The sequence below is a fragment of the Genypterus blacodes genome, unplaced genomic scaffold, assembly GCF_046128005.1.
Source record: "Genypterus blacodes isolate CSIRO-AG114 ecotype Tasmania unplaced genomic scaffold, CSIRO-AGI_Gbla_v1 ptg000133l_1, whole genome shotgun sequence".
NCBI lineage: Eukaryota > Metazoa > Chordata > Actinopteri > Ophidiiformes > Ophidiidae > Genypterus > Genypterus blacodes.
This window is the reverse complement of record NW_027466935.1, coordinates 3,278,597-3,298,385: the sequence shown is the minus strand read 5'-3', so window position 1 is coordinate 3,298,385 and position 19,789 is coordinate 3,278,597. Positions and strand designations below refer to the sequence as shown.

At 42.1% G+C, this 19,789-nt stretch overlaps 3 protein-coding genes and 1 non-coding gene across 4 annotated transcripts; 1 reads left to right on the top strand and 3 right to left on the bottom strand.

Annotated features, from left to right (window-relative positions):
• Positions 1–174: 174 nt before the first annotated feature.
• On the bottom strand, positions 175–3,396 carry LOC143011391 (serine/threonine-protein phosphatase 6 catalytic subunit-like). Its single transcript, XM_076164246.1, has 7 exons — positions 3,218–3,396; positions 2,383–2,478; positions 1,880–1,945; positions 1,459–1,600; positions 1,282–1,361; positions 976–1,185; positions 175–875 (listed from the first exon to the last, which is right to left on the bottom strand). The coding sequence occupies exons 1-7, from the start codon at positions 3,290–3,292 to the stop codon at positions 627–629; spliced, it is 918 nt and encodes a 305-aa protein (XP_076020361.1). The 5' UTR covers positions 3,293–3,396; the 3' UTR covers positions 175–626.
• A 776-nt stretch (positions 3,397–4,172) lies between these two features.
• On the top strand, positions 4,173–13,156 carry LOC143011234 (stromelysin-3-like). Its single transcript, XM_076164049.1, has 9 exons — positions 4,173–4,310; positions 5,042–5,137; positions 7,916–8,190; positions 8,364–8,507; positions 9,896–10,029; positions 10,909–11,123; positions 11,241–11,445; positions 11,861–12,112; positions 12,193–13,156. Exons 1-9 carry the CDS (start codon positions 4,173–4,175, stop codon positions 12,315–12,317), a joined length of 1,584 nt encoding a protein of 527 aa, XP_076020164.1. The 3' UTR covers positions 12,318–13,156.
• On the bottom strand, positions 7,078–7,150 carry trnar-ccu (transfer RNA arginine (anticodon CCU)). Its single transcript has one exon. It is a non-coding gene; the product is annotated as a tRNA-Arg (tRNA).
• A 337-nt stretch (positions 13,157–13,493) lies between the features above and the next one.
• Positions 13,494–19,725, bottom strand: LOC143011115 (SWI/SNF-related matrix-associated actin-dependent regulator of chromatin subfamily B member 1-like). The gene is made up of 9 exons (XM_076163830.1): positions 19,055–19,725; positions 17,861–17,972; positions 17,642–17,750; positions 17,420–17,557; positions 17,200–17,327; positions 16,936–17,102; positions 15,747–15,937; positions 15,480–15,611; positions 13,494–15,268 (listed from the first exon to the last, which is right to left on the bottom strand). The coding sequence occupies exons 1-9, from the start codon at positions 19,142–19,144 to the stop codon at positions 15,229–15,231; spliced, it is 1,107 nt and encodes a 368-aa protein (XP_076019945.1). The 5' UTR covers positions 19,145–19,725; the 3' UTR covers positions 13,494–15,228.
• Between the last annotated feature and the right edge of the window lie 64 nt (positions 19,726–19,789).

The following is a 19,789-nucleotide window of genomic DNA, read 5'->3' as shown; positions in this document are numbered from 1 at the left end:
AAAGATACTCTTCAAAATGAACTTGAATTTCTGTTACATTAAGACTAAATCGTACAAAGCTGTACTTTTATAGAAATGCTGAAATGCTGGTGAGGGAATGAGTGAGTATACGTATGTGGAAGGTTTTCAAGTGGAACACTGCAAGGTAAGTAAAAGCATTTTAATGGGTCCAAAGAGGCTTGATGCTTTTATTACAACTGTATTCACCGACTAATTCAAGACAGAACAGGAAAACACTGTCATAATTAAAAAGGCACCCACAAAATCAAACTGCTATAACATTAGTCAATAGAAAATGTGTAATTTATGATAAGCTCAGAATTAATCACAGCTGCTATAACATGTTTAAAATGCTTCAATGTGAAAGAAAGAAAATCTGTAATCGAAATCAAACCAGTCATTTCATTTTCTTCCATTATTCTATGAGGTTTTTCAGAGACCTATTTTTTCCACAATGATAGAACAAAACCTGTGTGGTGCTTTGGGACTATAGCCTGTTGAGAAATCCTTTGTGACACAAGCGGTTGTAGACTCATAAGGGATGTTTTCCACATTCAAGTTTTTAAAACATGTTGCATATAAATTAACTTGAGCACAATTTGGGAGGATATAAGTGGCTTTTGCGATTACAGAAAGTATGGAGTTGTTGTTCGAGGTGGTATGACTCGCTCAGAGTCGGGGACAGCACGGAACAGCTTGGGCTCTCGCCTGTTTGCGTCCTTGAAGACCATAATGGACGCGATGTTTCCACAACGGTAGCAGTAGTTGGGTGCCGACCACACGGTTACCAGCTTCTCGTCGAACATGAACTTGTAGCCTTCGTGAACCAGCTGGTGTGCGCGACAGATAAGCTTCAGACTGTTGATGTGAACAAACTAAAACAGATAAAGAGATAAGGGATGAGAACGTGGACACGGGTTTGTGCATCTCTTTGTTATCACTAAAATGGTTGCGACTGCTTCCGTTCATATTTACCTCATTAGTAACTTTGGATCCAAACAGCCAGCCTGCTCCTCGTGGACTGATCGCCCAGGTATCTACATCCTCCGGGTCTGACCACACCAGGTCACAGAACGCCCCCTTGTGAGGAATCTCCTGATTGCGCTCAATAGTGCGGATCTGATCCAACGTCTTGATGTCTGGTGAGAGACCCCCATGGACACACAGGATCTGCTCATCTATCAACTGGAATGAAAAGGAAATTAGTAACATGATAATTGATAACTATATCTCAAAACATGATGATGGATTAAGCCAAGCAATGTCGCAAATTGAACTTACAGCTGCCACAGTGAGCATGTCAAACACTTTGGTGCAATACCGCCAGGCGTTTGCATTTCCATATTTAGTTTGGCACTCATCTGAAAAAGCATCACACAAAAGACAGTTTCAGGTTTGAGTTTGTGTAATGTGCAAAAAAATACAAACAAACTTAATGCACATGTGAGTGTTACTCACCATAAAAGCCGTACACTTGGGTTATCTGTCTGCTTTCATGGTTTCCTCGTAGCAGCGTGATGCGATCGGGCCACTTTGCCTTTAAAGCTAGCAGATGTGTGAATGTCTCCAAGCTATAATATCCCCTGTCTACAAAATCTCCCTGGAGGAAAGATAAGAGTCATTTTAAGACCAAAAAACATGAAAACCTTTTGAGCATCAATTAAGCCACAGCAGCAGCAGAACAACAACAACAACAACAACAACCTAATCTGCTTTTGGAGGTGAAACACTGCATTATTATAGATTATTATAAACGTCTGTTCCATAACACATTTAGTAGGAATATGTGATTTTATATGACGGCCGCTCTCAGGGCGCTTTGATTTTGCACTTACACATTTTGTTGTTGGTTTGAAGTATACACAGAAGACTTACTTACCATGAAAATGTAATTTGTGTCTGGAACTTGGCCGCCAGTTCTGAAGAGCTCACAAAGGTCATAAAACTGCACAGAAAGATTGGGAGATTTCAATGTTAGTGACAAAAAAATTAAATGGACAGTGTTTTTTCTATACAGGGCTTTACAGGCCCACAACATCAACAAGTTCCAACCCAAACTCCAGAGAAAACCTCAACTCTCTCTATTGAATGTGGGAATTGATCTGTTGACTACAGAAGAGAAGAGGTTGGTAATTAAAATAATACATGGCCAAGACTTATTAAGGCTTAGAAATGAGACCATTAACCCTCGACCACAAGACAATTACCTTGTGATATTATCCTATAATAGGGAGGAACAGGATCTTCAGAACATTGATTTGTCATGTCAAGTCATGCATCTCAGTAATATTTGATGGACAAACAAAATTTTTCCTAATACAAATACAAGGATACAACATTACGTTTGGTATGAATTGGAATGAAATCAGTGGCTAGACTTACCTGCCCATGAATGTCACCACAAACAGTCACCGGGGTGGAAACTGGCTGCACATTCGATTCTTCCAGTAATAAATCACAAACATAATCGCATAACCTCTGAAAAAGAAGGAGAGACAAACTGTGTTACATTGCAGCATCAACACAGCAATCTTACTACTCAACTATTTCAACCCACAGCACTTTTGTAACTGTCTGTAACTCAATCACACTAGTTCTCTACTTACATAATAATCAAGTGGTTCTTTTCCTTCTAGCTAATCTGGTCTAGAAGAAGTAAATGAGGGTCAGCACCATTACGATGTCAAGAATTAAGAATATGTATAGTATAAATGCATGGTAAGGAGGTAAAAACAAACCTCAGAGACTCAAACACAGGCCTGAGGAGCTGCGAGTCTGAGTGATGGTCATGTTTACACTCACAGTATCTCTTCCGTACTTCTGTACACAGCTCTTATATGCGAGTCTGAACATTTTAAAGCTATTGGCGATATTTTGTGGCTCGTTGTTGCTTAGTTACCCTGCTTCAGCCTGATAAACTCTGTATCCTTGAGCTCGCGACACCCGCCATCGGCTGTGCTTAGCTAGCTATTTACCTTAGCATTCGAGCTTGCTTGCTTTAACGGCCGCGTTTGCAGGCCACGCTATGGTTCTTATATCAACTCGCTTTTCTAACGATCGCTGTGATGTGTAAACACTTAGATGAGAATTCGTAAAATACAACTTAGTTAAGCACAATTCCTGGTCCACCGGCCACTCTAGCTAGTTAGCGGCAGCGCTCGCTATTATTTAGCTATAACATACCTTTAGCCTAGGTCAAAAAATCATTTAATCTCACCTTCAGGTCATTTTCTGGCAGGTATTTGCAATGTTTCGCTATTTCGACGTACTTATCCAAGTCTAAAGGCGCCATTATTCAAACCGTAAATGAAATATTTTAGATTACTTAGTTGCAACTTCCTTTTTTCTTATCCGAATCTGATTCTGCTTCATTTTCAACTTTCCAACAGTGTCACGTCCGGCAAAACAAGGTGGAGCATATCCTGTAATGATCTTCAAAATAAAAGATTGTATAGACACAAGTTCTTTGAGTAATAGAGTTCAAATGTCGGTGATTCCAATAACACACTCAAAGAAACGAAGCTGATCAACCGAACCTCAGCCAGTCTTTCATTTTAAGGAACGCTCTGGAAATTTCAGCCATGGTTTAGACGCCTTTATTTTGAAGGTCAAATTAAAACGATGGTTCTTGGCTCTATATAATACACAGTGCAGAGTGTGCCCTCTGCTGGTGTGTACTGATGTTACATCTGATACTGGCATATGAATGGGATTTGGTGCATTAAGTCATAAATCCTATATGTATGTAGGCCAAACAATTCTGATCTATAAAAAGGGGGCCCTGCAGAATAAGTTTGGGAACCACTGCCTCAGTCCAAAACAGTTATACAAAACTAAAAATAAAACTAAAACTAAAAATAAAAATAAAAATAAAAATAAAAATAAAAATAAAAATAAAAATAAAAATAAAAATTTAATTAAATGTGGCATAAAGAATTAAACTTTTTTCCAGAGACAAATTGAAGGTTTCTTGCAGTAGCCATGTCTGTTACTCAGCAGACATGGCTGTGGCTTTGGGCTAAAAGGGGTTAAATGACGTGTGTGTAGCTTGAGTGTCGACCGCTTATGATAAACGTTTTTTGAAGTACAGGACCCATGAATCCCGCGGTGTCATATCCAGTCCCTCAGTCTTTCTTCGCTGTCCCTGTGTACTGAGTCTGCGTGCGGACATGATGCGGGCTACGGTGTTCCACTGCAGCACTTTCATCCTCATGTTGGACCTCTTTCTCTGCCGTTCTCTGCCGCTACACGACCAGAGGAGCATCAGCAGCTACAAGCAGGTGCCATGGAGTCCAACACGCTACAGTCCGGTGAGTTCATAATGTGTGGAAACTCTGCACAAGGCGCACACACACACACTGTGTGTGTGTGTGTGTTTTGCCTTTCACTACATGTATCCATAGTTAAAGTTTCATAAAGACGCCTGAATTAGTTTCTGAATGGTTGTTTTGAAGTTGCTCATTGGATTTAAACATTTTCTACCGTCAAAGTTTAGATTTTGAAACTTTCTGCAAAATATTTCAATCTATGACTCTTTTATTGTGGTCAATTATTCACAAAGGTAATTTATTTATTTTTTAAACGGAGGGCTGTTAGTTGTTAAATACACAATACATACTATAAATAGTGTATTTTTGTTATTTTGTATTTTAAAAATAGTGAAAACCCTCCCACTCATCCCATGTGCAGACTGTGTGCAGACTGTGTGCAGTATGAGTTCTCAGACACAAACTGCACAGACATAACACACACCTGATAAGACAGCAGAGCCGAGGATGACCCGGATGTGTTATTTGTAACTAAATGAATGATTAAACTATTTCTGCTGCTTTTCTTCACAATTGTCTCCAGGCAGGCTTGATGCATGTTAAATGTGTGAATGTAAGAACACACGAGGGCAAATACAACAAGTCTTACTTTACACATCAAACAAAGAGATCAGGGCTTTGCACGTTCAAAATTTGGCACATTTTAAATGTGCAAAACTGCAGGTTGGCTGTTGCTCCTGTTTAGTGAAGACTGAAAGAACTGTATCTTGCAGGCAGAGGCAAGTCTCCTGGAATTTGGTGGTGGACAACTCGTGAGTTTGTTTGCTGACTCAGAGAAAAAGGAGACGGCAGCGGTGAGAGACATGAAGGTAAACAGAGACTGAATGTAATCTACAGTACACAAACTTACATTTGGACGTCCAACTGCATGTAAACGGTAAACAACTGCTCAGACCAACGCAGAGAAGCTTCAACAGGGACTTAGAGCTTGCAAATGATGATACAAGGCTGTTTAAGAGCTTAATAACTTCTAATTCGACTGTAGTGATGCTTCTATTTGTACGAGTTGACTCTCCTGATGTTTAAGTGTATGCTCTCTCTCTCATGCTCTCTCTCATGCTCTCTCTCTCTCAAACTTATGTTATTTACCTTGTGCTGTATCGTTGCATCTCTCCTCTATAATTTTCGCCCACCTGCGGCCGTTTGAGGAGAGGGAATGGCTTTGAATTGCCTCTCCCAGAATTCTTCCTTTTCCGATTAAGGTTTTTGGGTTGGGTCAGAAACCATCTGTTGTTGTGGGCCTGTAAAGCTCTTTGAAACATTGTTTGGGATATTGGGCTGTGTAAATAAAGTTGACGTGACTTGACTTGAAGGCTAACTGCAAAATTGGACTAGTTGCAGACAGATTCATCTTCTTAGCGTAAAGGTTTTGGCATAATGTTGTCTTGGCATTAAAGCAGCAGTCAGGACACTTGATGAATGAACAATGTACTGTCTTGTCTAAATTGAAGGACGTAAATCTATTGGCAGATTATCTGGAAATTCAGCTAAACATGTCTAGTGAGAAGGCTTATTATGACAAAAGGTTTAGTGAGGGATGTTTGCAGTAATGGATCGTTCATGTCTATCCCTGCGGATACTCTTTTTCCCTTTGGTGTTGTCACTTCTTCTTGGTGCGATTTCTTCCAATGTGCAAATTATGATGTTGTTATGTTGTCTGTTATTATGTTCTCATATTTTTAAATGAAACGTCAGCAGAACACAAAGACAAGCCAATCACAAGCCAGTTTGTCACTTTTAAAACTGTAAAATCAGCATCCTTGAAATCCTTTTATGACGCACTTACACATTGGTCCAGACATCTTAATAATGATGTCATGACTGGGCAGGATTGTATGCGTGTGTCTGGTTTTGGGGGAGTCCCACATTCATACAATGACATCAATAGAGATTGTTTTATGTAACAGGTGTTGTGCTGTTTCTTTGGCGATAAAAGCAACCATTCTCTGTTGTTCAGACAGGCTCACTGTCTGCAACTCATTTTGGGGTAAAGCTCAGGCATGCCCATTTGTGGCAAGACACAGCAAGCACAATGTCCTGTAGTGACATGTTAGCTCCTTCTTCCTGTTCCCCATTAAATTCAGACCTTTATTCCTGTGGCACCCACACTCTTGTCTTAGTTCTGTCAGCCACCATTATCTCCCTCTCAGTTCAGCCTGCGGCTTCGCTTTGATTGTGGTTCAAACCTCATTTACTTTGGGTCTTTTTCTGCAGAAATTGTGGGGAAATATGTATAAATTGATGTACAAGGCAATTACAAGATTTCAGAACCAGACAGATTCCAAAACAAGATTAGACATGAATAAGTGAATAGCTCCTAAAACTGTTGTAGTTCCCTTTGAACCTTTCACATCACATTGTCATGATTTTGGAGTTTCATCAAAAGAGAAAGTGTTTGCCCAAGTTGGCATTCATTCTATTCATGAGTCAAATTTGAGGAACTCGTGGAACTTGGGGAACTTTTGAGGATTTGTTCTTTTTCCTTTATGTAACACACAAGCACAAACACAACATGAGTGACAATCACAGCTGCTGCACTGTGGGTTGCGAAAAGCTCAGTGGCATTGTTTGAAAGCATGCACACGTGGTGCAGGTTGGGTTCAGAGCACCTCTGCAACTTTTTGGCTGCCAGTCCACAGGGGGGACTTGGACCGGCTAAGTCGAGTCCCTATGGACAGCCCAATAAAAGCTTGGCAGAGGACCGTTTCAACGTATCAACTTCTAGGTCATGGCTCACTCTGCTGTCAGTTACCCCAGATGGGACTCGAACCCACAATCCCTGGCTTAGGAGGCCAGTGCCTTATCCATTGGGCCACTGGGGCTTGAGTGACTCTGGTAGCATGGACACTTGATCACCAACAATTCCATATACTGCTGGAGGACTATGACAGGAAGATGTCCTCACACCTGTAACTCTATTGCAAATCAGGGGAGAGCTGAATGAAAGCTTGATCATCCACATTGGATATTACAGGCTGGTATTCCCAACTGACATCACGTCCAATCTAGATTCCCTAAACCTGCAACATTACATTATATGGACTTTCAGTCCATTCCAACACAAGATCACCTCACTGTTCATTCATGACAGACACATTTCAAACTATGAGATAGCTTTAAAAAACAAAATCCTGACCTATAACAACATCGAATAATTGATTTGTAGTGAGATTGTGGAGCTGTAGGTCAATGATATGCTGCTGTCAAGGTCAGGTGTCAATTCTGGAGCGTGGGCCATTGCTCAGAATGTTCACTGTGTACAAAAAGTAATGAGCTTTTTTGTCAACACAGGAGGAGACAATTTCCACAATGTATAATATGGATAGAAAACATAGGAACAGGTTGGCGTGTGTGTGTGTGTGTGTGTGTGTGTGTGTGTGTGTGCGCGTGTGTGCGTGTGTGGAGCCACTAATTCTTAGTGAATTTGTCCTTTGAGATTTTTCCACAACAGCTTCCGGCCAAATCTGCAAGTCATGGCTAGACCTTTGGGAGGACAAACAACATGTGGATTTGCTCATAAGCATCAACTATACACAAACTAAAAGTGAATTTAACAAAGCAGGCAACTTTTGTTTCTGTGTTTTCAGGAGTGGCCTCAAAGGAATCATCGTATTAGTGTGAAGTCGACAGGAAGTCTTGAACAGGACACACTAAATAAAGTGCACAATATGAAGTTTGTAATGGCCCCTGGAAACAACACTGCATTCTGGAAACGTCCTCGATGTGGTGTCCCAGACTATCCCACCTCAATGTCATTCTACAAACTTAAGAAGAAGAAGAAGGCAGCACCTAGTGGACAATGGCGCAGGAAACGATTCGCGGTCTTTGGAGGGAGCTGGCAAAAGACTGATCTCACTTACAAGTAATTCTTATACTACCATTCGCTTGTTTGTGGAGGCAGGAATGGGGTGCGGGAGAAAGAAAGGAGGAGGAGAGAGTTGTTTAAATTTTCACTTTGATTCCACCCGATCCCGATGTTACAGACTTTTATGCAACTAACAGTCGAGCGTGTATGTGTATGTATTTATCCAATAGGATTGTGCGTTTCCCCTGGCAGATGAATGAGGACAAAGTTCGCCGCGTCTTACTAGAAGCTGCAGGTGTGTGGGGTGAAGTTACTCCTCTGACATTCAGAGAAGTCACGATTGGAGAAGCTGACATCAGTATCGACTTTGACAGGTAAGATTTCCCCAAATGACAAGCTTCATCCCCTTTGTTAGTTATCTACCCTGAAGGTAGATGAACACTGACAAGTTTGTAAAACCAGTTAAGGTATATAGGATAATGGCTGACTATAGGCTTTCTTATTCCAATATGCTAGACTAGGAATTCAACTTTTGTGGGATTACAAAACACATGCCTGCAGGAGAAGGATTTTAAATTAACTGTGTTATGTTTGGCATGTGTACTACACTTCCATGTCGTAAAACCTGACACAGTGTGAACCCACAGTACAGTTCACAATTGTCCAATCAGTTTTTTTTGTTTACTTCCTACTTACTTATATGATAGTTTTTGTGAATTGTGTTGAATTGCACAATTACATTAAATGCACATAGAATAATCAAATGTCGTTGCGAATGTGTTCAGGTTGGGCCCAAGAAGATTCAATTCAGTCACAATCGTCACGTTGATGAAACATATCGTATAAAACATGTTATGTTGTTTAATGCTTAGTGGAGCTTGAACTGATTTAGTTGACAGACCGCAACACACACACACTACCATTTATTTCCTGCTGTAGCAGCATGGAGCATCTCTTCTCTTTCCAGCCCTCTTGTTAACATTCTCACCGCACACTGCAGTGAAGCATTGTTGCCTGCTGCAAGCTGAATGCGGCCAGATAATCACTTGTGGTTCTCTGTGAACGGGTTCGCTGTTATCAATGCATGAGGACATTTTTTAAAGTGTAAATACAACAACATCCAAATAAAAACTATTGCAACAAAATCTCAACAGTATTTCCAGCATAGGACCCCTGCTCTGCCGTGCAGCAGTGATGTGTGAAAGACAAACATGTTCCAGCGGGAGCAGTCATGCAGCTGCGTTGCTTATCCAGGCAGTGGATGAGTGTCATGCTGCTGATTAGACTGGAGCAAGTCTGAACTCACTGTGTGTTTAACAGAGGAAATGGCCAACTTGATATCAGCATGGCAACATGAAAACTGTGCCAGAGAATTTCAAAATATTGTGGTAATACAGGTGCATCTTATCGCGGTGTGAATGTGTCTTAGTGGTACAGGTGGAAGTTGAAAACAAACAAAATACAAGGGAGTAAGGTGCAACTGAAACATGGGTTTATTTTCCCAAAAGGAGGCCTCAAACCAGCTGACACATTTCAAAAATGATTGAACAATACTAGTTCTTTAATAGAGATGTGTTCTCTAACACGGTAAGTTTGTTATCATTTTCTCGCCTAATCTTTGTATAAAGTGTCACAGTCTAGTCATTAGTCAGTTGGCAGGCAATTGGCAAATCCCACCCCATTATGAATATTACAGCACCTCACTGCTGGGAGGGGAATGGTCTTTGTCTAACTCTCAAACTAAAGTGCTGTTGTTGCACAGGTACTGGCATGGAGACAGCTTACCATTCGACGGTCCTGGAGGAACCCTCGCCCATGCTTTCTTCCCCCAAACACACAGACAAGGAGAAATTCACTTTGACTATGATGAGGATTGGACAGTGGGCAATGGTGTTGGTGAGTTCATTTGACATACAGTATCAAATCTATAAAAACTCCACCCAACAGGACCTGGAGCTTTATTAGATTGCATTGTTATGATTTGAAGATTATAATTATTTGAGGGAAATAGCAGCATCTTATTCTTTTGCACGCTCAGCATCAGCCCCTCACTGAAGTCACCAACTCTGAATCAGGCCCTATGTGATCTGCTGGTTGATTGCTCTCAGTAATAATGTCTGTAGTGCTGTTGTGCCTGATCTACCCTGGCTGTGTTTGCAGCGTGGACACTGACTTTCACAGTAAGGTGCTGCTGTGGGGCTGAATAGCTCCCAAATACTGCAAATACTGTTCAAATTTAGATAGAATATTATTTATTCAGTTGTTGTTGGCTTGTTCTTTCCACTGTGCGTGTCTAGAAACCAAGCAGGAAGCACAGGGATTACTTGTATACTCTGTAGTGGCAGAAAAATCCTCTCCCCGCCTGAAGCCAAGTTCACGAGTAGGTGAACATACGACTTTAGGCAGACAGTCTACAAGCCGGGAGAGCAGGGACCAATTTGTGAACACATTTCAGGCAGACAGTCCTCCAGCCAAAAGGAGCTGCCCGAGTAGTCCAGCAAGACACCGCCGACTGCCAGAGGACATCAAGAGAGAAGCAAGTGAAAGGCGATTCATCACTTTCCACCCCAAAAGAGGTTTAACTGATGGTGAAAACAGATAAGCAGACAGGCCAGGCTGCCATCTAGCACAGGAGCGGGACACTCCTGAAAGACTCTGACAGGATAATTATTCGATTTCAGGATGTGTAAGGAGAGATTCTGCTGTGAAGGCAGACATGAAGGCACAGAGGCCTCAATCATCAATACGCCGATCTTCCCCTTCTGTCCCCTGTAGGCACAGATCTCTTACAGGTAGCAGCTCATGAGTTCGGCCATGTCCTGGGTCTCCAGCATTCCCTTGTCCCTGGTGCTGTGATGTCGCCTTTCTACAGCGACACCTACCCCTTGTTACTGAGTGAGGATGACAAGAGAGGAATCCAGTATCTGTATGGCCCCAGACAACACATACAACCTGACATCACAGAGACCAATGAGATCGACACTGGAGTGGTGAGTCAATAATAAAAGACTCAACCGCCCTTGTATTTTGCAGTCGCTTTGATTCTTGTTGATTTGGGAAACACTAACAGTGACATCAGACCTTTTCTCATCTGACTTTTGGTGCAGCCAGATTCCTGCAGAAGTACCTTTGATGCTGTGTCCATGATCAGGGGCGAGCTCTTCTTCTTTAAGTCTCAGTATGTCTGGCGTATCCGCGATGGCCAGTTGCAACCTGGGTACCCCGCCTTGGCTTCACGCCACTGGAGAGGAATTCCGGACCATATCGATGCCGCTTATGAAGACAAATCAGGCAACATCTGGTTCTTCCAAGGTTGGTTGGTTGAACTAACATTAACTGGAGTCAAGTTTGAACAAAGTAGTTGTAAGAACACCTCCGAATGCCAAGAAAGCACCAGCTCTACCATTTTGTCAACAAGGGAAAAAACGAAACACAGCACAACACAACACAACACAACAGCTTTCAGTAGCCATGGGAACTGCTGCTTCCTGCTTTGAACTGCTTTGAACCCAGAAGCTCAGGTTCAAAAGGTCTGATGCTCTAGTAACTCTTACAGAAACAAGATGTTAGGAATATGGCCCCATCTCACAACAAAGACGAATCCTTCATAAACATTGCCGATCTAAGTCTCCATCACTAAATAGGACCACAGACTATTTATCATGCCAATGTGATCCGCTCAAGCAGGATGAGGTTTAGATAAAAGTGTCTCGTGACTTTCCGACAGGTGACAACTACTGGGTGTTTGACGCTGAAAGGAAGATAACAGGTCCAGACTCACTGCGTCGTCTGGGTGTTCCTGTCACTCACATCCAGGCGGCTATGAAGTGGAAGCCCGAGCAGAAAGTCTACATCTTCAAGTCGGGCGCTTACTGGAGCTTCAGCGCCGAGTCAAATCGCGTGGATTCGTTGGATTATCACAGCATGCAGTATTGGGGAGTGCCTGGGAATATCGATGCAGCTTTTCAAGACAGTCACGGTGAGGTTTGGACCAGGACAACGCTCCATTTCTTTACTGATATGTTACACTTTTCCCTAATTCTGGTTTCATTCTGACAGGCTATGCTAATTTCCTGAGTGGATTGCACTATTGGAAGTTTGACCCGGCGGAGCTGAAGGTGCTTGAAGGTTATCCACGCAGCGTCGGAATGGATTTTTTTGGCTGCACTGCCCTTTCTGTGTAGTTCAGTTCTGCACCGTCTCTGGAGAGGACCGGATCAGTTCCAGCTTCATTCCTCTGCATTCTGTCTAGAGACTTGATCCGAGAAAACTGCTTTACTTCACATTGATGTATTAAGATGATTTGTCATCTGCAAAAATACTGTTATGAACTCAATCTGTATTGGAATCTCCATAGCAGAGGGATTTACATTGAATGGTTACGCATCTACTCATACTGTTTACTCGGGAGAAAATCTGAAAAGGTTTTTGAGGCAGCGGCACATGGCATCTGCTTTTCCTCTTTTCCTATTCTGGTAGATGACAGAAATGTGGCGATTAGAAAAATGTCCAACTTCGTCATCGTTTTGGATTTCCATTACGTACATTTTTCAGGGGTTTGTGCCACATCTTTAAATATTTAAGGTGTTCATCTTTAGAATTGTTACAAGGGTTTATTATTATACTATAACTTCTCCTTCCTAGGTGGTGTCACACATTTATACTGTTTAATCGTACAAAAGTCTTCACACTTATTTCATACTACATTTCTGAATGAAGCGCTTTGTCCTTGTCAGCATTTCTTGGTTAATGTGGTGCGGTGAACAGCACCGAGCGGCTGAAAGTAAAAGCAATACGGTGCAAACTTCATCTTCAGCTAAGATGTATTCAGAGAAGAGATAACTTAATGATTTGACTGTTTTATCAAAGGTGCTACTGTATGTAATCAGTGCAGGACACTGATGTAAATACACTGTGATGTGTTCTGGAGGTCTTTGTCTTTTTTAATGATGTCATAAAATGTTTTTTTAGCGTCTTTTATATTTCCTCAGTATAAACTTGGCAATTTAAATATGTCATTCAATGCAAGTGGTTTTTTTGCAATAAAATAAATTCAAAATTCCAAAGCAAGCGTCAGTTCTATTAAATACAGGATAGCAAGATCCCCCCCCGAGAGTGGGGGGATGCAAGTTTGTTTGGTTAGTTTGAACTTTTGAACTTTGAAATTCTGAGAAAAATTGTATTGCTCTTTTTTGGAAGTGTACCAAAACGTTTTGCCATTATATTGTTGAAACAAAAGCCTGAAAAAATCTGAACATAAGTTGAGGAAATACAATACATAGAAAAATACCTTTTATGGAATTTATTTAAAAAAAACAAATGTCAAATATAAATGTAAAGCCATTTTACAAAGCAACAGGAAACCACAGCAAATACGTTCACACTGATCTTCAAAGAGGAATCAAGATGACGGTCATTTCTTGATAAGACGTCGCTGATATTTCTTGTTTTTTTTTTTTCTTTGAGCACTTGATCAGTCCAAATAAGGCTCATTACACTGCGGAGCAATGAGGCACGATGCAAACTGAGTGAAAACAAAGACATGCACATGGTACAGAATGTGAAGGAGTAAAATGTAGCATGCAGCCGAACACAGGTGAATGCCACTGATCTCCATTGGAAACCAGTACAGTTAAGAATAAGGACAATAGGTGGATACCTGCTTAACAAAAAACAGAAAAGAAGTCAAGCTGAGTGGTTTTGGTGCAAATTTAAAAAAAGGCCAAAGATAGCAGACAGGTTGCTTGTGAACTGTGGTTTGGCGGAATCTGAAGTCGTGGTTTGAATGACGGAAGCACTGACAAATCAAACAAACAAAAATTCCCACAAATATCACAAAACAGTCAAAACACTCACTGGGGTGGATTTCTGTGGCGAGACGATAAAGTTCATCGCAAAACTGTAATGGAAACCGGCTTTAACTGGTGGTTACCTAGGAGATGACGTATGGTGTTTAATTTCCTGGTTGGGTGTGATGTGTGTTTACAGAAGCATGGTGCATTGTGGGAGAGTGTCGGCACAATGTCACATTTGAAGCTTTAATGTTTTAATGTAACCCCTGACATTAATACTTTCTTGGGGGACAAAGGGAAATCGAATTGGGCTTCATTTCAACAAATACCATAAACGTGTTCTACTGTCAGATCTTGAACTTATTGTCCTTTCCTTAGCTTTCGTCAAGGACCTGAAGGCACCATGAACAAAGTATGCTGCTGTCGCTTTCACATGTAAACAATACACTGGAAAATGTGTCCTAACATATAAAAGGTTACAGGTAAGGTGAGTGTGAATCAGAGCTAAGAACTTAAAACAAAGAAGAGCAGCGTGTGTGACGCAGCCAGCAGAGACGTTTGAGTAACAGAGCTCATACACACACACGCGCACACACACACCTGCCTCCCTCCCTCGATGCTCACATGTATTGGCATGCTGACATTTAGTATGTACTTCTAAACGTGATCCGCTGACATTCTACCATTTATATACCATTCACTTACTGTTTAACTTTTAGCTTCTCATGCAAACATACTAAGATGGGCATGCCAACGTATGTGCATGTAGCATGCCGATGTTTAGTGTGCTGGACTGACAGGTTAGAATGCAACGTTAGTGTTCAAACCAAATTACAGCTGAAGACGTGTTTTTGAGGTATCTTGTGGAATATGTGGAGGTCTGAGCCTGCTGGAGGCGCTGGAGGAGAAGTGAGTGAGTCTTTACACTGTTTAGTCTCGAGATAAACAAACAGGTGTTCAGACATCTGGACCACCGGACTGACCGACTGTTCCATCAGCAAACACTGTAACACTGATCAAAGGTTTGAATTCAGTCATTGTCGTATCTGATGTACCGTTGACAAACTGAATAAAGGCGGTGGCAGACTGAGAATCGGTAGAGCGTGTGTGTGTGTGTGCATCAGCGGAAAATGGCTGCCGTGTCGGTGCACTCACTTCTCAAGTCTAGAAGCTGTAACAATTCTTAGTGAATGCCCTGTGAATGTGGATAACTGAGTGTGTGTGTGTGTGTTTGCTTGCTTGTTTTTTTCACAGTAACGGAAATCTCCGGAAAAAGATGCTCTGATGCCGCTGTGTGCCTCTTCTACCAGGAGGGGGCAGTATTGGCCAGTCGCCGCATACGCCTGGAAAAGAGAGATTTGAATTTAAGTTCATCAAGCACTGAGGTCAATAGCATAAAGTTATTATCTGAGTCATCTCTCAGCTTATATTATGTTATAACTCTCCAAACAACACAATTTAATGGAAACATTGCCAATTTCATACAGACTTTATCTACACATGTTGCCTTTGTTTCACTCCAAACTGGAATGGTGACTGTCAAGAGCGTCTCACCTGGTGTTCCTGTCTTGGTCCCGGATCTTCTTCTCCATCTCAGCGTCTGTTAGGGTCTCCAGCAGGGGGCACCACTGGTCTGCTTCGCCTGTGTTGCGTATGGCGATCTCTACTGTGGGAAGAGGGTTCTCACTGTGGAGGGGGAATCACAAAACAAGGCATAAAGGATCATCATCATTCCATTCTTAAGTTGCACATTGACAAATAGGTAACAGAAACCCACAGAATATGACAGCAGAGTGACAACAGAGTGAAGGAGTGAGTTACCTGAAGGCATACGTCCTCTGGTGCCAGCTGAGCTGACCGCGGATGCTGTAGGCGATTGTGGTGACGAACTCCCCGCCCAGCCCCAGCTCAGAGCAAAGCTTCAGGGCAAACGCCTCCGGAGAGTTTTCCCTCTCCGACATGTCCCACTCAAACTGGTCCACCAGAGAGATGTTTCCCACGTGGATGTTCAGCTGCAGAACGCACAAAACATTACACACATTACCACCTAACCCTAACCCAAAGTAAGAGTGTCAAACTTTAATTGCAGGCTGTTTGAACCTTTAATAGCTAGACTGGTTATGTATTGCAGATATCCTTACTTCAATTCTTCCAAATCAAAACATTTCAGTTTTGCAGTACATCCAGTCTAGACACACTCTTTCTTCTTTTCCTCAAACTCTGTAGACGCCTTCATACTGTTTAAAGATGAATTGTATGAAGCGCCGGATCACATATACACGCAGATTATAACACCGGCTTTAGTCTTCATCGGCAACCGAAGAGTGTGTAGCTTTTCCCTTAGCAGAGCTCAGCAGCATTTGCTTAGGTGGGATTTGTGAAATTACAATGTAAATCCAACATCCTATCAGACGCTCTGCCATGCTGCTACTCAAGGCTTCAGAGGGGCCTAACGTTTGGTAGTAGGGTTGTCTTAATGTCTTTAAAATAGGTACTACGATAGGAATGGATTGATCTTTAAAGAAATAGCTACATAGGAGTCGGGGAGTCATCATTAGAGACCCTTGTGTAATTGAACCGACCTTCTTTGGGCTGCTTGAGTATCTGGAGCAGCAGTAGAAACAGGTCAGTCTATTGTTGTTTTGAGAAATGAACACCATTTCATGCCAGAGATCGCCAAGAACCTGTAGCTCTCTCACAAATGGTGTGCCCTACTCCCCTCGCAGAAGAGAGCAAACTGGTTTTAAAAGAGAAGTGAGAGGCCACAGTGCACAACAGTGAGGGAGGATGAAAACATCAGAGTCTCTAGTTTGAGAAGAATACACACTCGCAACACAAGTCTCGTCTTCAGCCTTTTAGGAAGAATGTCAAACAAAAGGCCGTATCTGAGTGACCAATAAAAGGAAAAGAAAGAACTAGGTAACTAGATAGGCGCCTTCTCTAATGCGCTGTAAAATGAGAGTGAGGAAGAAGATAGTTGGCCGAACATCTCGGGCTATCCAGCACCCACCTTGATGATGACTCTCTGATCCGCCTGCTCCTCTAGTATGCTGTCGCTGGGGTAAGACTCAATCTGCTGACGGATTGCCGAGGCGATCGCAGGGACAAAGGCGAGAGGATTCAGGTCCAGGTCGTCGCATAATATCTCTGCAAACATCTCTGGGGTCATCAGTTTCTCTGCAGAGGGGGACAACAATGAGGTTACGACTCTCTTGCCACAGCGATTCAACAGTAGGCAGATGCAAACGGGCGTGTTCGGGCGGTGCATTGATACCGTTCATGTTCCATGTGAAGGCGTCTCTGAGTTTCTGTCCGTCTATCTCCATGTCTAGACGGATGGGAACCAGCACTTCAACCTGGGATGCGTTCTCGTGGATGACTGCAGGGTCGTGGTCATCGAAGCTATGTGAGCCAGGAGACAAAACATCTGATCACACCAGACGCATCATTGCATCACTTGTTGCTTGATTTGATTGAAAGTTTGCTCCTCTCACCACAGGGGAAAGGTCCTCTTCTTGTCACGGCCCATCCGGTTGCGGTTGATGGTGGTGGAGCACGGCACGGCGTCTAGATGGTGAGAGCTGTTGGGCAAGGTGGGCACCCACTGACTGCTCCTCTTTGCCTTCTGCTCCCTGTGAAGTGAAGGTTATTCATAAAGCATGACACCCCTTAATGCTGTCCGAGCAGCCAATGGCCCATCTTGAGGAAGACATTACCTGAGGTAAGCAGGCGGCTCTGTGCTGATGGACACTGCCTTGTACTTCTCATCGTTGCCTTCAAAGATCTCTTCACATTCCGACGCCTTCAGCAGAGTAACACTAGTGGCTGGAAACGAGCAATGACAAATGTTTTAGTATTTTCACTTTGCTCCTTTCAGAAAAATATATGAGCAAATCGTGACTCACAATTTACAAGTCACCCCTCAGTCAACTCACCGTGTGATGATGCTACTATTTTCTTCCTCTCCTCCACTGAGGCCAGCCTCCTCCATAGAGACGGGTATCTTTTATACAAAGAGCCTCTGAACATACGCAGATAGTTTCCAACCTGGAGAGGAAAGAAGAGGAATAGATCAATACTGCACTCAACAGTTTAGAGGTACTTGAGTATTTTTGCAATTTAATCATTTCCTCCACGAGACAGCTCTGTCAAACTAACCCTGAGTTGGCAAACCTACCAGCTGCTCCAATTGTGCTGAAGTCAAGTGATGTCATTCCTTTTTAAACTTGAAAAAACAAGGATTGTCTTTTCCATTAAATCAAAGTTCCTCTGTTCCTTAGTCCTCATTATTTTAGTGGGAGGATACAGGGAAGAGGCAAGAGTGAGGGGGGTTACGGAAAGGAGCTTTTATGTTCCTATGTTTACTACTTTCATTCATTTGCCTTCCTCCCTTACCAAACACTTCTTCGGCTTCCTGCATCATAATTGTCAGCAGCTGTCTTAGTATACGTTTTCCAATATTTTAAACATGAATCCTCAGTTGATTCTGGGATTTCAAACATAACCAGCGGGTCACAGCCACACTACACAGCTATTACATTCAATGACTTTAATTAGGTTACTTGTTGGATAACATATTGTTCACATGTGCACATACTCGAGCTTAAAGAGAATTTACTCCCTCATATAGTTTGTAAATGAGTAGACTAGTGATTTCTATGGCAATTAATGTTGTGTCAGTGTTGTGATATAGCTCTATGTTGTGTGAGTTAAGTGTATAAAGCAGTCACGGTGGATATCCGTGATGTCAATGTAGTAATATAACGGTAACATTCAACAGAATTAAAAGTTAACGCATCGTTCTCACATCTCACACTCGCAGTTAGCAAACATTCACATGAATAAACGTGAATAAACTCACTGGTGCAACATAATTAAACGGTAAGCAGGGGTCAGAAATTAAATCTTAAATAACTATAAATTGTTTGCACGTATTGCATCATTACGTAGTTAGTCGTTGCGCCGTGGATCAGATTTGAATCTGACGATAGCCTGGTAGTTAGCCGGATGTTTCTTTTGTTTATGGGGCGGCGTTAGCGAGCTAGCATTAAGCTATCCCGAAGAGATGATAGACGCAGCTTGTATTAGGCAGCAAATCAAGAAAAGTCTACACAAAATAGACCACATACCTCCGACCCAACCATGTAAAAGTCTCCATCTTGCTCCAACTGAAATTTTACAGGCTTTTGGCCAAACGTTTTACTTAATGCCAACTGCATCTTTAGGTAGACCCTCGCCTCCTCTTCTGTGCTCCGGCCCCGCGGGGAAAATGGAGATCTGGCGTCTTATTTTGAAATACGTCCACTCGGACTGCTGGAGACTATTGACTATTTTACAGTTTCAAAAAACACCCCAAGTGTGGCTTTTACTGATTTATAATTTGAAAATTGAACACGGCGTTTGCCTTCTTCATCGGTTTAAATAAAGGTTGACCAACTTCCACAATGTATTACTGCCCCTATTGATGAAAATGGACATTTCGCCATCGGTTCTTCTACTTTGTTCTCCAATTATATATTTTGATGTCACAGTTATACATTACTTTGCATATTCAAATGGTACACAATGTAAATATAGCTTTTATGAGAGAAAATGTATATCAAATTCTGAGAAATAGCCTCATCTCAGCTTAATTTCACACAGACTAATTCAGTCATAACTCAGGTTAGAAAAGATTTCCGTCCAGTTCTGTCTGGCCTTTTACAACCAGTGGTTAAAAGGTCATATATGAAACATACCTATGGACCTCAGAGTATTAAGAGCCAAAAGCAGTTGTTGTGTTCTTTTTCAAATCTTTAAAATTGCAGCCTTGGCATCTGCTCATCAACAAAACCCTCACAGAGTATGATCTAACATCAGTTTCA

What these genes read in the sequence shown, in the direction of transcription:
- LOC143011391 (XM_076164246.1), bottom strand. Translation starts at nt 3,292, where the DNA reads ATGGCGCCTTTAGACTTGGATAAGTACGTCGAAATAGCGAAACATTGC. An exon ending in ACACAAATTACATTTTCATG is followed by an intron (nt 1,601 to 1,879) that starts GTAAGTAAGTCT and finishes TCTTTCCTCCAG; the next exon opens with GGAGATTTTGTAGACAGGGG. An exon ending in ACATGCTCACTGTGGCAGCT is followed by an intron (nt 1,186 to 1,281) that starts GTAAGTTCAATT and finishes TTTTCATTCCAG; the next exon opens with TTGATAGATGAGCAGATCCT.
- LOC143011234 (XM_076164049.1), top strand. Translation starts at nt 4,173, where the DNA reads ATGCGGGCTACGGTGTTCCACTGCAGCACTTTCATCCTCATGTTGGAC. An exon ending in GTCCAACACGCTACAGTCCG is followed by an intron (nt 4,311 to 5,041) that starts GTGAGTTCATAA and finishes TGTATCTTGCAG; the next exon opens with GCAGAGGCAAGTCTCCTGGA. An exon ending in GACAGTGGGCAATGGTGTTG is followed by an intron (nt 10,030 to 10,908) that starts GTGAGTTCATTT and finishes TGTCCCCTGTAG; the next exon opens with GCACAGATCTCTTACAGGTA.
- LOC143011115 (XM_076163830.1), bottom strand. Translation starts at nt 19,144, where the DNA reads ATGCAGTTGGCATTAAGTAAAACGTTTGGCCAAAAGCCTGTAAAATTT. An exon ending in AATAGTAGCATCATCACACG is followed by an intron (nt 17,751 to 17,860) that starts GTGAGTTGACTG and finishes GCTCGTTTCCAG; the next exon opens with CCACTAGTGTTACTCTGCTG. An exon ending in GAGCCGCCTGCTTACCTCAG is followed by an intron (nt 17,558 to 17,641) that starts GTAATGTCTTCC and finishes TTCACTTCACAG; the next exon opens with GGAGCAGAAGGCAAAGAGGA.